At 35.3% G+C, this 13,274-nt stretch overlaps 3 protein-coding genes across 3 annotated transcripts; 1 reads left to right on the forward strand and 2 right to left on the reverse strand.

The window, feature by feature from the left end:
- The first annotated feature begins 960 nt into the window (after window positions 1–960).
- LOC120623831 (probable DNA-directed RNA polymerases I and III subunit RPAC2) lies at window positions 961–2,340 on the forward strand. Its single transcript, XM_039890095.1, has 4 exons — window positions 961–1,115; window positions 1,150–1,199; window positions 1,274–1,374; window positions 2,142–2,340. Exons 2-4 carry the CDS (start codon window positions 1,185–1,187, stop codon window positions 2,326–2,328), a joined length of 303 nt encoding a protein of 100 aa, XP_039746029.1. The 5' UTR covers window positions 961–1,115; window positions 1,150–1,184; the 3' UTR covers window positions 2,329–2,340.
- Window positions 2,341–3,194: 854 nt separating this feature from the next.
- Window positions 3,195–4,697, reverse strand: LOC120623830 (40S ribosomal protein S2). Its single transcript, XM_039890094.1, has 3 exons — window positions 4,571–4,697; window positions 3,692–4,211; window positions 3,195–3,492 (listed from the first exon to the last, which is right to left on the reverse strand). The coding sequence occupies exons 2-3, from the start codon at window positions 4,208–4,210 to the stop codon at window positions 3,226–3,228; spliced, it is 786 nt and encodes a 261-aa protein (XP_039746028.1). The 5' UTR covers window position 4,211; window positions 4,571–4,697; the 3' UTR covers window positions 3,195–3,225.
- Window positions 4,698–6,046: 1,349 nt separating this feature from the next.
- LOC120623727 (N(4)-(Beta-N-acetylglucosaminyl)-L-asparaginase-like) lies at window positions 6,047–12,907 on the reverse strand. The gene is made up of 6 exons (XM_039889919.1): window positions 12,634–12,907; window positions 11,401–11,554; window positions 10,522–10,750; window positions 10,134–10,330; window positions 8,862–8,969; window positions 6,047–7,517 (listed from the first exon to the last, which is right to left on the reverse strand). Exons 1-6 carry the CDS (start codon window positions 12,779–12,781, stop codon window positions 7,274–7,276), a joined length of 1,080 nt encoding a protein of 359 aa, XP_039745853.1. The 5' UTR covers window positions 12,782–12,907; the 3' UTR covers window positions 6,047–7,273.
- Window positions 12,908–13,274: the final 367 nt, after the last annotated feature.

Genomic DNA, 13,274 nt, shown 5'->3' on the forward strand with positions numbered 1-13,274 from the left:
GAGAAGTTTTAAATGCGGTACCAGCCAATAGATGACGGAAACAGAGGGATTAGATAAGTCAGAAAGGTGGTGAAACTAGGACAGCAACATACTATATAAATAGATTATTTAAAACTTCGTTTGTAGTAATGAACCGCAATATATTAATATAACTCTAAACGCCAAGGTGTGTCTTATTATTCACTTGCCATCTACCGTATAAACTATTGAACTGATTATGAAAACTAAGCTTAATTTGCTATACTCCGCGAACAGCAGGAGAATCTGTATGGTGTAATCTATAATTACTTCAATCCTTAAAGTGGTCCACACCAAACAGATCGTTGGCGATGTAGGTACCCTCTACGCACGTTTCGCTCCGAAACCGGAGTATCCTCAGGAGATGTTGACTTCACAATGAATAATTGTTAAGTGCAACTTAACTTTTTAATTATATTAATAATTGTTAAGTGCAACTTAACAATTATTTATATAATTTTCATAATAAGGCTCATTAGGCTTAACACCTACGCCTGCAATTGATGGACACACGGCGGCTCTGGACTCCTTGCCTGCCTTGTGAAATGTTGCTCTGGGCCGCCTTCACTTGGTCCGTAAATTATTACTAGAACAAGATAAGTCTACCGTAGTGTTATTAATCAAAATATATACTGGTGTCATAGGGAGGGCCATATCTAAGGAATGGATTTAGGGGCGAAGGAGACACAAGGATCTGTTGTTTTTATACATACATAACATTGGAACTTGATAATAAATAAAAGATGGTTTTAGTTACGTGGCGGTAGTGAAATCATCAAAGATTCACAATTATAATCAAGTTGTGTGTTTCTAAGTTGGTCTCTTTTTTATACAACTTACTTAAATAATTGGTCCCTAAATTGGAACTGTCCGTACGAGTTCTCAATGGAAATCTCAATAGTAGTCTGTGGCCCACCTATCACTGTCAGTTGTCAACTGTCAGTGCATGAAATCAAAAATCAAAACCTGTGATCATAACAATGAAACTTACCTCACTTGGAAAGCTATAAATTATAAAACTTAACAACTAACCACGTTGAACTAAATCCTAAATCCGAATCGATTAGAATTTAAAACTCAATAGGTGCTAAACCCAGGAAAGTTATCAAATTTGAAGCAGTTATTTTTCAGTACAATACATTTACCGCGACAGAATTAGATAAAAAATGAAGATTTCTGAGGTAATTGATCATATTTTCTAAATAATTTATTCTTTAACAAACGGTTTTTTTATAAATTTGATTGTACATTTCAGCTACCAGGCGATGAGGATTCTGGAGTGACTTGTCGAACATACGTCTTCCAAAATGAAAGTCACACTTTGGGAAATGCTTTAAAATGTATAATAAATAGATAGTAAGTACAATTTAAATTATTTGGATATTCAAATTCTTTAAATCTACCCTAGTGTTGGGTGACCTACCATTATCGTAATTCTGCTAGGTGCTGCCCTCTCACTTTCATAAGAGAGGTTAGATAAATAGTAGAAGAGCTTTTTTGTGAAAGCTACTGCCACACTTATTTCTGCTGCTAAGCAGCATTCCTGTTTCCCAGCTGTTGCGAAGCATGGTTCCGGGTGTAATTATAGTCACATAAAGCTTAACACCTATGCCTCACGTTGATGGAAACAGGGCAGCGCACTGCGCAGGATCAAAATGTGTTCCTATCATGCCCTATGAAGTGTTGCTGTTTATAGGCAATGGTTTTCTACTAACTATCAGGTAGGCCATCTGTTTTTTGTCCATCAAAAAATTGTTCAATGATGAATAACCAAGACTGATTTAACATGCTCTCACCCGTGCAGTTAGCAAATAGGTTCACCAATATTAAATAAGCATATTAGCAATTTTTTGCATTTAATATCTATAAATTCTGAGAAAGGCTATTTAGCATTTTGATCAAAAAAAAATTTATAACAAGAAAAAAATCAGAATAAATGCAGATGTGTTTCTAAGTGAAATTAAACAGAATTTATAAGTAGTTAGGAACCACTGATATCCAGAAATTCGAACTAGGTACCTAATCTCATTGGATATTGTTGAACTGCAATGGGTATAAAGATTACTATGTCTTATGAGAAACACTGTTCCAAGCAGTTGAACTAACCCTTATATTGATTTCAGTGAAGATGTCCAGTTTTGTGGCTACACAGTCCCTCACCCAGCAGAGGATAAAATGCATTTTAGGATACAAACCCAGGAAACACCAGCACTAGAAGTTTTAAAAAGAGGCCTTAAAGATTTACAGAAAGTATGCGATCATACAATACAATCATTTGAAAAGGAGGTAAAAGAGTTTAATAAAACATAAATTAACAGAAAATAGTTACTTTATTTTATGCCCAAAATTTCTAATGAAATATCTTACAGGATTATTAATTTTCAAGGGTCTAGTGATTATTATACTGACTACTAATCAGGCCCTGAATTTGGTTACTGGATTGGAATTTGGGATACCTCAGAGCATGGTCACTTACATATTATTATGATAGGTACGTACCTAATAATTTCAGACAACCTACTACCTACCTACTAATTTGGGGGTGATGGGTCTATGTATTTTGCTCAAATTTCTCATGAAGCTGCCCAGCTGAGAACAGCTTTTGGTACACAGGAAAGTGATTTTGAATTGCAAATTATAAATATTTCTGCAATCCCCCAAGTAGGTAACAGTAGTAGAAAATGACATTGTTTTTATAGATCTGCTTATATAGTTTAATTTTGGTGTACATAAGTGATTTGAGTATTCCTCCTTACGTTTCATTTACTAATTATATCTTCTACAAAATTACTGTTCAGTATTTGTATTGTAGCACTGTCCTCCCCAATTTTTAAATAAATAGGTAATAAGAAAAAAAAATTATCATAGAATATCTTCTAAAGAGATCTTCTGAACCCTATTATGATACAAAAAGAGCAGTGGCATGCATACAGGGTATGCTCTAAGCAAGGCAATATAAAATCTTCACAGCAAGTTGTGAAACTTAAGGATAGGAATTATTAAGAAGTTTTATAGAGTTTTAAAAAGCCTACCCTATGATTTAAAAGTTGTAGATTTTTCCCATAATAAATCATCTGCCTATTAAGGCATACCATGTATGGCACTGATAGAATCTGTACTGTGTGTATTGCCATTAGGATTTAAAAGGTTAACTTAATCTATTAAAAAAAAAACTATTTTATGGTCAAACATATATTAATTCAATGTTTAGACTTTGAATTCCGAGTATGGAGACTTTGTTAGCGGGATGTCCCTCCACAAGTCTGGAGTAAGATAGGCATAAGTTTTAGCAATTGCCGCATAAGTAGCCTTGGCAAAGTTTCCAAGAGTGCCAGTAGAACCACGAGCTGAAGTATAGCAATCCTGCACTCCAGCCATCTGGAGCAGCTTCTTAGGAACTGGAGCTGACACAATACCAGTACCACGGGGAGCTGGGATCAAACGTACGGTTACTGAACCACACTTTCCAGTGACCTGAGAACAAAAATAATCACTGTATTAACATAAGCATTAAAACACTGACACACTATTAGTGTAAAAATTTAAATCAGACGCAACTGAGCTTCATTGGACAAGCCTCAAGAGGATACCACGAATGAAATGATTGTTAAATTCTCATCATAAATTCTCGTAAATAAAACTATATTACAAAGCTTAACTGTTACTAAATTACCTTGCATGGAACAGTATGTGGTTTGCCGATCTTGTTACCCCAGTAACCTCTTCGGACTGGAAGTACTGACAGTTTGGCCAAGATGATAGCGCCTCTGATGGCAGTTGCCACTTCTTTGCTGCACTTGACGCCGAGACCAATGTGCCCGTTATTGTCACCAATAGCCACAAATGCCTTGAAACGTGTGCGCTGACCGGCCCTGGTTTGTTTCTGAACTGGCATAATTTTCAATACTTCATCATTCAATGAAGCTCCAAGGAAAAAGTCAATGATTTCGAACTCTTTAATGGGCAGGGAGAACAGGTAAATGCTCTCGAGTTTATCGATCTTTCCTTCGCGCACGAGGCGTCCTAGCTTGGTCACTGGCACCCATTCCTTTTGGTCTTCCTTTCCTCGACCGCGTCCACGTCCGCGACCACGGCCGCGTCCACGTGGACCCCCACGGCCCCTGTCACCTCCACGAGAACCAAAGCCACCGCGAAAACCGCCACGTCCACCGGCAGGAGCTGCGTCCGCCATCCTGTAACACAATAATTAACAATGTAAGATATTGTACAACACCATTACACAATATTACCAAATGAATGGGTAATAATCAGACGCGTTAAGGCCATCACTGTGTAAACACTATAGTAGATACCACGAATGAAATAGTTTTTAATTCTCATCATAAAATCCCTAGTTCTAGACAAAAAGTATGAACCACGTGTTGATAAGGTTAGTATAAAACATATTATGAACCTGCATATAACGACACTAAATACTGATTACTTTACTAGATACTAATAAATGTTTGCAAGATAGAAGACAATCTAAATTAAAATTAGCTATTTAATTTTAAATAAAGTTTGTACTAAATAATTTAAAGATTGCACTTACGTTGAACCGTGAGCTAAGAGAGACGGTCTATTTTAAAATGGCCGAAGTTGGAAGTCGCCGGATGATGCTAAAATCGATTAATGAATGAATGATAGATTGATACTTGCTCAAAACTCATTCGAAACCACAGAATGAAAAACTAACAACCAACTAAATCGGCCCAACTTGCAGTCCGTCAAGTTGTTGTACAAAAACTGTAAGTATACATTTTTGTACAATTAAATATTATTATCATATTATTATACATTTTTGTACAATTAAATAATATATCAAAGGATACTTTAATAAATCACTTAATGTTTTGTGTACCTATATTAATAGTCTACCGATAGTAGTAGTCTTAGGCTCGAAAATTGCTGGTGTAATTTGTGCTTTTATATTTTCTTATTTTGCTCGTCTGCAAGCTGATTCCCTCCATAAGTAACACACATTTGACACCAAATTTAGCTAACCAGTGCTGTGCAAAGTAATTATACATTGTATTAATGCACTCAACCGTGATGAAATCAACTTTAGTTGGCAACGTATTATATGAAAAACTACAGTGGTTAGGAAAATTTGGGGTCAACTGAGATAGTAAAATAGCCTTGAGGGATGCTTCGGTCATGGTTAAATGATGTTGAAATATATTGTATCTATACTATTGTCACTGAGTGAGGATAATCCATAAGATTAATTTATGAACAAGAGTCGGCTGCCGTGGCGTGCACTTCATACATGCACAAATGCACTGCCATCCCTTTAATTTTAATATAACTAGGCGAAGGATTTTTTCTTCCTGCTTTATTATGTCATATGTGAAGAATTCTTCCTTGCATTTTTACGCGAACACTCATAACAAAGTTAGAGGTCCCTTACTATTATGTTTCTTATGGGATAAAAATTAATTTAGTTAGGATATAAAAATGACACTTAGTTTAAGTTGATATAATTTTTATTAATTATATTGTACTACATATTTTATCATAAAGAACTTAAAAAATAAATAACAAATCCGAATTTTCATAAACAAACACAACTGAAGGTACCTACGGCCGTAAAAACGTAATAGAAAGCCAAATGGTAACTATGGTAAATCACGTTACGACTATTAAGCACAATTAGCGATAAATAGTAGATTTTACATTTTATTAGCATCCCCGGCAGATATTCTCCTGCCCTGAAAAATCCTAAAATTCATAGCGCCATGTACCGGGTCAAACTGTTGGTGACTGGCACCAAACAGTGACGTTGTATTTTTTGTCAAACACGCTCAAAAAATAAAGTAGCGCGTTGCACAGAAACAGTGTACACGACTAATATTGCTCCATCAAAAAACACTCTACTTTGGTCTGGTTTATTTAACAAAGGTTGTCATTTCATACCATTTAGCAGTTGACAGTAATTAGTTTTACCTCTAATACTCTAAGCGTTCACCATAAAATGGGAAAAGTTTATGATCTAGCAACATTCCGCGGTTGTAAAGCGAGACGTGCACGGGGCGTTTTCACTGTTTTTGGACAAAATGCATTGCATGCAATAATGGCTGAATTCTGTACGTTCTTAATTCATTAATTGGTATTTTTTTTTAAATTACTCCTGGCTTCTTTAAGCGTATTCTTAATGAGGTATTTATCTATTTATATAAAAATCTCGTGCCTTCGTCGTTGTAAAATTCTTCCGAAATAGCTTAACCAATTTAAATTGAGAATAGTCCTATTCTCAATTTAATTCAAGTAATATTTTCATACAGTGTCCCTTTTAAATTTTTTATACATTTTTTTTTCTTGTGATCTCAATGCCTGTAAACATTTTGGAATCGGTAGGTGGCGCTGGCTGGTGGCTACATACCGGCATTTATCAAAATTTGATTTAAAAATTTTATTTCATGTTGCACCGCTTTTCTGGGCAGGACGTCTGACGATTACGCTAATTATTTAACGTTGCACCTAGTACAACTAGGTAAGTAAGTACATAATATTACTATTTAAAACAAGAATGCACTTCATTAGCTGCAACAGCAATAGCTGCTGCAAAACGTTTAAATAATTATTTTTTTCTTACTTGTCATTTAAGCAAACAATCTTTCCATTAATGAAATTCAAGAAAATCTCTTTTTAATCCATTTTTTTTTTATTCATTTTACCTCATTGACTTTATGATTTTTTTTAAATATACCTTTAATTAAAATGTAATTAGAAAATTGTCTGTGTACTTAGAAGATAGAATAAATATTAGAAAAAAGTTAATTAATTACATATATATTTTTATTATGATTAAGTCCTCATCTCAGGTGAGTACCTACTTAAATAAATAATTCTCACAATAATAAGTCGTCAGTAAACTTGCGATATTTTACTTCAGTCCAGCACAAGTTAGCCCATGATTGCAATCCCAGCCAGTGGTAAGATGATGCACTCAAAGATGGTAGTGGGCTCACCTGTTAAGAGTATGGTAGATATATTGAACCCACACCCATAATCGGTTTCTACGCAGCATCGTATTTCTCTACGGACGTAGACGTGTTGCTTAGTTGGTGTTATAATAATCATTCATTCAATAGTTCATTCTCATACCATTAACAGTTATGCATAAATGATTACTAAACTGAGAGTTCTTAAAAATAATGCTATCCTTATCCATCGAGAGTCTTGTGAAAAGGATAGCAGGTATTTTTTTTTTAGATTTGCCAGCTTATAGATTTGGCTACAGATGAATAAAAAATCAGTTCAAAGGCCATGAACAGTTGACCGTTTCTATTTTATATTTCTGCATTGTTACGTCTTGAACTACGAAGGGGAATGGTTCATCTTCCATGCCGTGACAGGCCGCGCCGTATTCACCATCCATATTGAGGGCGATTACAGCGCCCATGAAGTCTGGGAAGTGCGTAGCTATTCGGTTAATAGCTGTTCTAGCAGCTTCTGCGGGCGAAGCACCGCGCCGCATTTCTTCAACAGCTAGGAAACTAAAAATTTGAATGAATGAATATACTTTTATTGCACACCACAAAAAGTACATAGAAAAAAAAAAGAAAAGTATAACAAAACAACGAATACAATTTGGCGACCTTATCGCTTCATAGCGATTTCTTCCAGGCAAACAATGGTGAAGATAAAAACAGGTATAGAAAACAGTTAGGTGGTGCATATATACATATACCCATAAAATAAATATTTCATTACTTAAATATATACATATAACATATAAAAAACAATATTTGTAACTAAAGACAAATAAAAAAAAATTATCCTCAAATAAAAATAATAAAAAATGAAAAAAGAGAAGAAGGGATACATAACCAGACTTGGATAATTCAGAAATTTATAAATATCCGATTTTTCCTTGCCGGGGTTCATTTACCACTGCGAGGGAGGTTCGACAATTGTTACTTTTCGCCATAAATTTTATCACAATTAATTAATGCAATTTTTTTTTTCTGCTAAAAGTTACGTTCAGCCACTTGAAATGAATGATTTTTTAATTTTCCTTGGTCCGTCAATTTTATTAGCATAAAAAAACGTATGTAAAATATGTCACTCTTGGCACTCCAGTTATTTTTTTAATGTTCCACTACAGGTTAGCCCTTGACTACAATCTCACCTGGTGGTAAGTGATGATGCAGTCTAAGATGGTAGCGGTCTAACCTTTTAGGGAGAATGGTAGTCATACCCCTAATTGGTTTCTACGCGACATCGCATCAGAACACTAAATCGCATAGCGGCACGTCTTTGTCGGTCGGTAACTAGCCACGGGCAAAGGCCGAAATTAAATATTCTCATTGCCCCTGCCGACAATATACATAGACGGCCGGCACAGATTAGCCAAGAAAGACATTAATAAACATTATCGCTATTTGGAATAGGCATTATTATCGTGTCAATCATTAGAACGCAGAACAGCAAAAAACTGATACTTTGGCTTGAATACACAAAGGAATACGCGCCGCGCGGGATGAGTGTGCGGGGCCAGTCTACGTACCTACACAACTCATTAAGATACAAGACAACCATTACACTGCAATGTTTATCAAATCCTAGTTCTAACCAAAATTGTAGCAATAGCAAATTGTAATAATACGCATCAGTTTTTATCATCTGTGAGTTGTTATTACCCACGGAGGTAAGAACACAGCCACCCAACATTAAGAAACCCAAACAATAATTAAACAGTAAACTTTACATATCAGTAGTTAATTCAATACAGAGGTACCAATATAGTCAAGTATATCAATTAATATCTAGATGGGATAGACATTCAAAACTTCCAATATTTTCCATTAAGAAATAGAGAAATCATTAATTATATTCACCTCGGTAGAAATCTGAGCATTACATCGCCGTCACCTGTGGCAGTTGCACCACCTACACTATTGTCGGCGTAGGCACCTGATCCTGGGATGGGTGAATCTCCAACTCTCCTAAAAAAAATGTAATGATAACATTAAGTGAAAAAGCCACCTTTTTGTATTGTTACTATATTTTGTTATATATATATATTTGACGGCCTATTAGCGCAATGGGCAGCGACCCTGCTTTTTTAGTCCAAGGCCGTGTGTTCGATTCTCACAACTGGAAAATGATTGGTTTTTCAGTGTCTGGGTGTTTATCTGTATATTATAAGTATTTATGTATATTATTCATAAAAATCTTCATCTGTCATCTCAGTACCGATAACACAAGCTAAACTTATTTGTAAAAAATAAAATAGCATCGCCACTCTGGCTTTTGAATGGCAAATGGGCTACTATTAAATAACTATGGTTTAGCATAGTTGGCAAAGATAATACTCTTTGCGCTAAATCCGTCTCGCCCATGAGAGTGGAGGCCTGTGTCCGTAGTACAGACAGGTCAGGTAGGGTAGAAGGACATTCATTTGCTTCAGATGATGACAATTCAACCAGTTTATAAAGTGAGCGGTGATGGCCTAGTAGTTATTACTTTGGCTTCACTCTCAGAGGGCCGAGATTCCCAGCAGCACCTTTAACTTTTCTAAAATACCATATGCTTCAGCGTCGAAGGAAAATATCGTGAGGAAACCTGCACGCCTGAGAGTTCTCAATTATTTTCTCAAAGGCATGTGGAGTCCACCAATCCACACTGGGCCAGCGTGGTGGACTACAGCCTTAACCCTTTACTTTGCGCTAGGAGCAGTTAATGTCATGATGACTATGTATATTGAGATTTGAGTATTATGTACACGAGCAGGTCTGCACAGTGACAGCAGATAAAAGAATACAACAGAAGTGTTTTCACCACACCACAGCCTCCTCCTGTTGCTGGTGTTGTACAGAGAACTGGTAGCAGCAGTTCTACTACTACCATCTACTGTGATCACCATTCCATCTACATAGTTTGTGATTTTGAACAAAACCTCTCTTTGGCAGAGGCCTTTATCCGAGCAGTGGACTTTTATAGGCTATTGATGTTGATGAACTTGGAAATACTAAACAAAAGTTTGATAATAATGTATGTTTGTTAGCAATGCAGAATGTTGGAGAAAAATGCAACATAGCGTTAACTAAGCTATGTTGCATATAAAGACTATGCTAATATCATGGCAGATGTAACAAATAAATACTTACCCAGGTATTTTAAACTTTGCACCATTAGTTGAAGTCCCAGCCGCAATATCACCCTTCTTGTCAATAGCAATCATTCCAATTGTGTCATGATTAAATCTATCAAACTTTATCATGGGCGGCCAGTCGTAATTTTTGTGAACCAAATTATCTATCTTGCTATAAGGCCCACAAAATCTGCTTGGATCAGGTGTGACACCCTGTGATAAGATAAGTACTTCTTGAATAATTTCATATGTTCAAGTATTCACTTTGCATGGTACTTAAGATATTATTTCAATTGTGTCAAGGATATTTTAACACAGAACATTAAATTATTTTGAAACATAAAATCATGCACGCTATTCACAATCAAACATCAAAGTTATCAAATAAATGGTTCACTACAAACCATCCAATAGTTTGGTTGACAATGATCCCTATAGAACCACTTAAGCCACATCCTTTTAGAATTTGATGTTGTCAAGGTTTCTTCATGGAAACCCATTTGCACAGCAAATTGTGTTGCTAACTCTCCAACTAGAATGGAATGCCTTGTGTGCTCTAAAACATGCCTTGCAACTGAAGCAGCATGTTTCACTCGTCTAAGAGCTGCAACTGCACCAACATTCATTGTTCTCCTGCAAAGAATAGTAAGTTTCTTGGAAAAGGATCTAAGAAGCCCGCGGAAACTTTGGCCCCTTACACAAAATGGAGAAATTATATTTTATTATTTCCTCATTTTATATAATTGTACATAATTATAATTGTAATTGTTATTATAATATTTTATAATTATATAACAATTATTCATTGTAAAGTGAACATCTCCTGAAGATGCTCAGGTGTTGGAGCAAAACATACGTAGACAGTACATTGCCATATATCTGTTTGGTGTGGGGGTATAAAATTATAAATAACTCCATACAGATTCTCCTGCTTCTTGTAGAGCATAACAAAATTTTCTTTGCTTATAATGGATTTTCAAAGTAACGCCTACTTCTATCTAATGTTTTAAATAGAGAAGTTAAATAAGAAAACAACAAAATGTTGAATATTGAGTATATTCAACATTTTGTTGTTTTCTTCTTCTAACTGCTGCTCAGTTTCACTTGATTTGGTTTACTGTAGACAAGACAAGCTATCAAAATGGTTCCACTAAATTGGCTTTAACCTTGTTTTTTAAACTGGCTACGTAACTTCAAAAGTAGAAATAATAAATTTGACTTTTGTGAACAATAAATAACACTTAAACATTACAAAAATTTATTATTTACAAGAAAATTATTACCCATCCATTACAAGGGCATCAAGTGTAGTTTCACTTTCTTCATCGGGACTTCCTCCATAACCCACAGTTCCATCACATTGTTGCTCCTCGCAAATTGATGTTCCTTTTTCAATAGCATCCAGGGAGTAACCTCCTTGCTTCAGAATATTCCAAGCTGTTATAAATTATTAAGAAAATTCAATAGGTAGTTTTTAAATGAGGGAATATAAATTCAGTCTTTCTCAGGTCAACTAAGGTTGCTCTTCTAATGATTTTAAATGACAATGTGAGATGGTGATAGCAAAAAAAAACACCCGGCTAAGTTTGTTTTGGGCTTCTTCTTAGACCAGGACGTGTTTGGAACCCTTGTAGCTTTAGTTTTAAGTTTACGAATATGGTTATCGCCATCGTCTCACTACCGTGTAATTCTCATGTATGCATGAAAAGTGCCACCTATGGGCCTACTTGAATAAAGATATTTTTGACTTTGACTATTGTCTCATCAGGGTAATATGAATCTCATAGAAACCTAAACTACCCTAACTTTAAATATTAGTTACAGCATGGGGACAAGACTAAACTTTTTTGGAAACTCTATGTATCATAGTCGCTCACGTGGTGAAATGTTGGCTTAATTCACTCACTCTATATTATTATATTTAATTTATAAGTATATTTATTAACTCTTTTTTCTTTAATTGAATGCTGCTTGGCTAAGCATTACATTCCCTATCTCATTGGCTATCACTGTATCTACTCAATTTTATTGGGTAGGTAGGGCTGCCCAAAAAAGGAAGTGTTGTGTTTTCAGGGTTCATACATGTATAATTTTTTTGCTCAAATAGTTAGCACACTTTGTTAGTGGCTGCCAGCTAATACTGAGGCAGGTAACTAAAATTTCTAGGTCTCTGTGCATATTTTACAACCTACAGTATACTATATTGGTACATCATAATTTCTTAGATTCAGATACTTTTTTGAGTCTGTTGCTTAAATTTTTGTAGTTCATGGAAATAAATATAACAAATAAGGTAATTAGTAAGTACTACTAAATTTACGAAAAAAAACATACTAATAATACAACCTACATATTAGTTTTTCAAAAGTACCATAGTTGTGCGAACTGCGATCAATTTAGCTAGCAAACTGTATAAACAATTAGTACCATATTTGAATACACGTATTATACATATAGGTAAAAAATTCAAACGTGTCATACAGCTGTATATTAATAACTATAATAGTCGTTCTTACCGGTAATAGTAGAATTGACGAAATTCCATGTTGATATCACTATTGGAGTATTGTGTTCGCTGCTAACAAACACGGCTAGTGTAAGTGATAGAAAAACGCATATTCTGGACATAATGTTAATCTGCCAACAGCCGTAATTTACACTCATTCATCCAAAAGTCTCGAGTACCGGTCTCCTACACAACTGACTATATATATTTCAAATTTTAAACCTCCCCGCTAGTCGATAAAGCCAAGTAAAAATAAGATGAAATTCAACAATGAAACCACATGATTGACAGATGACAGTATAATACATCTGTGACTATGTTCTCCTTAGATACAGCTACTAGATACAGCTATGGAGGGTAGACCTCCATAGATACAGCCTATACAGGACAGACCTATAAAGGACCTATTATAGTACTGGTGATTTTTTTTATATCGTGTCCTTGTCTTTTCTCTAGTACCTAAACATACTTTGGAAGAAATAGATAACTTCACTTGGTTTTCCAATACCAAATTACGGGATTGGCCCTCTAACGCACAGGGTCAAAATAGCGCTATCTAGGGACCAGAGATGGCGCTATTTCGGTGCCATACAAATCGTAGTTAACTTATACGCGATCTACCTCTACCCTCCATAACGCGATCGAATAGAT

This window comes from Pararge aegeria, chromosome 5, assembly GCF_905163445.1.
Source record: "Pararge aegeria chromosome 5, ilParAegt1.1, whole genome shotgun sequence".
NCBI classification, from domain to species: Eukaryota; Metazoa; Arthropoda; class Insecta; order Lepidoptera; family Nymphalidae; genus Pararge; species Pararge aegeria.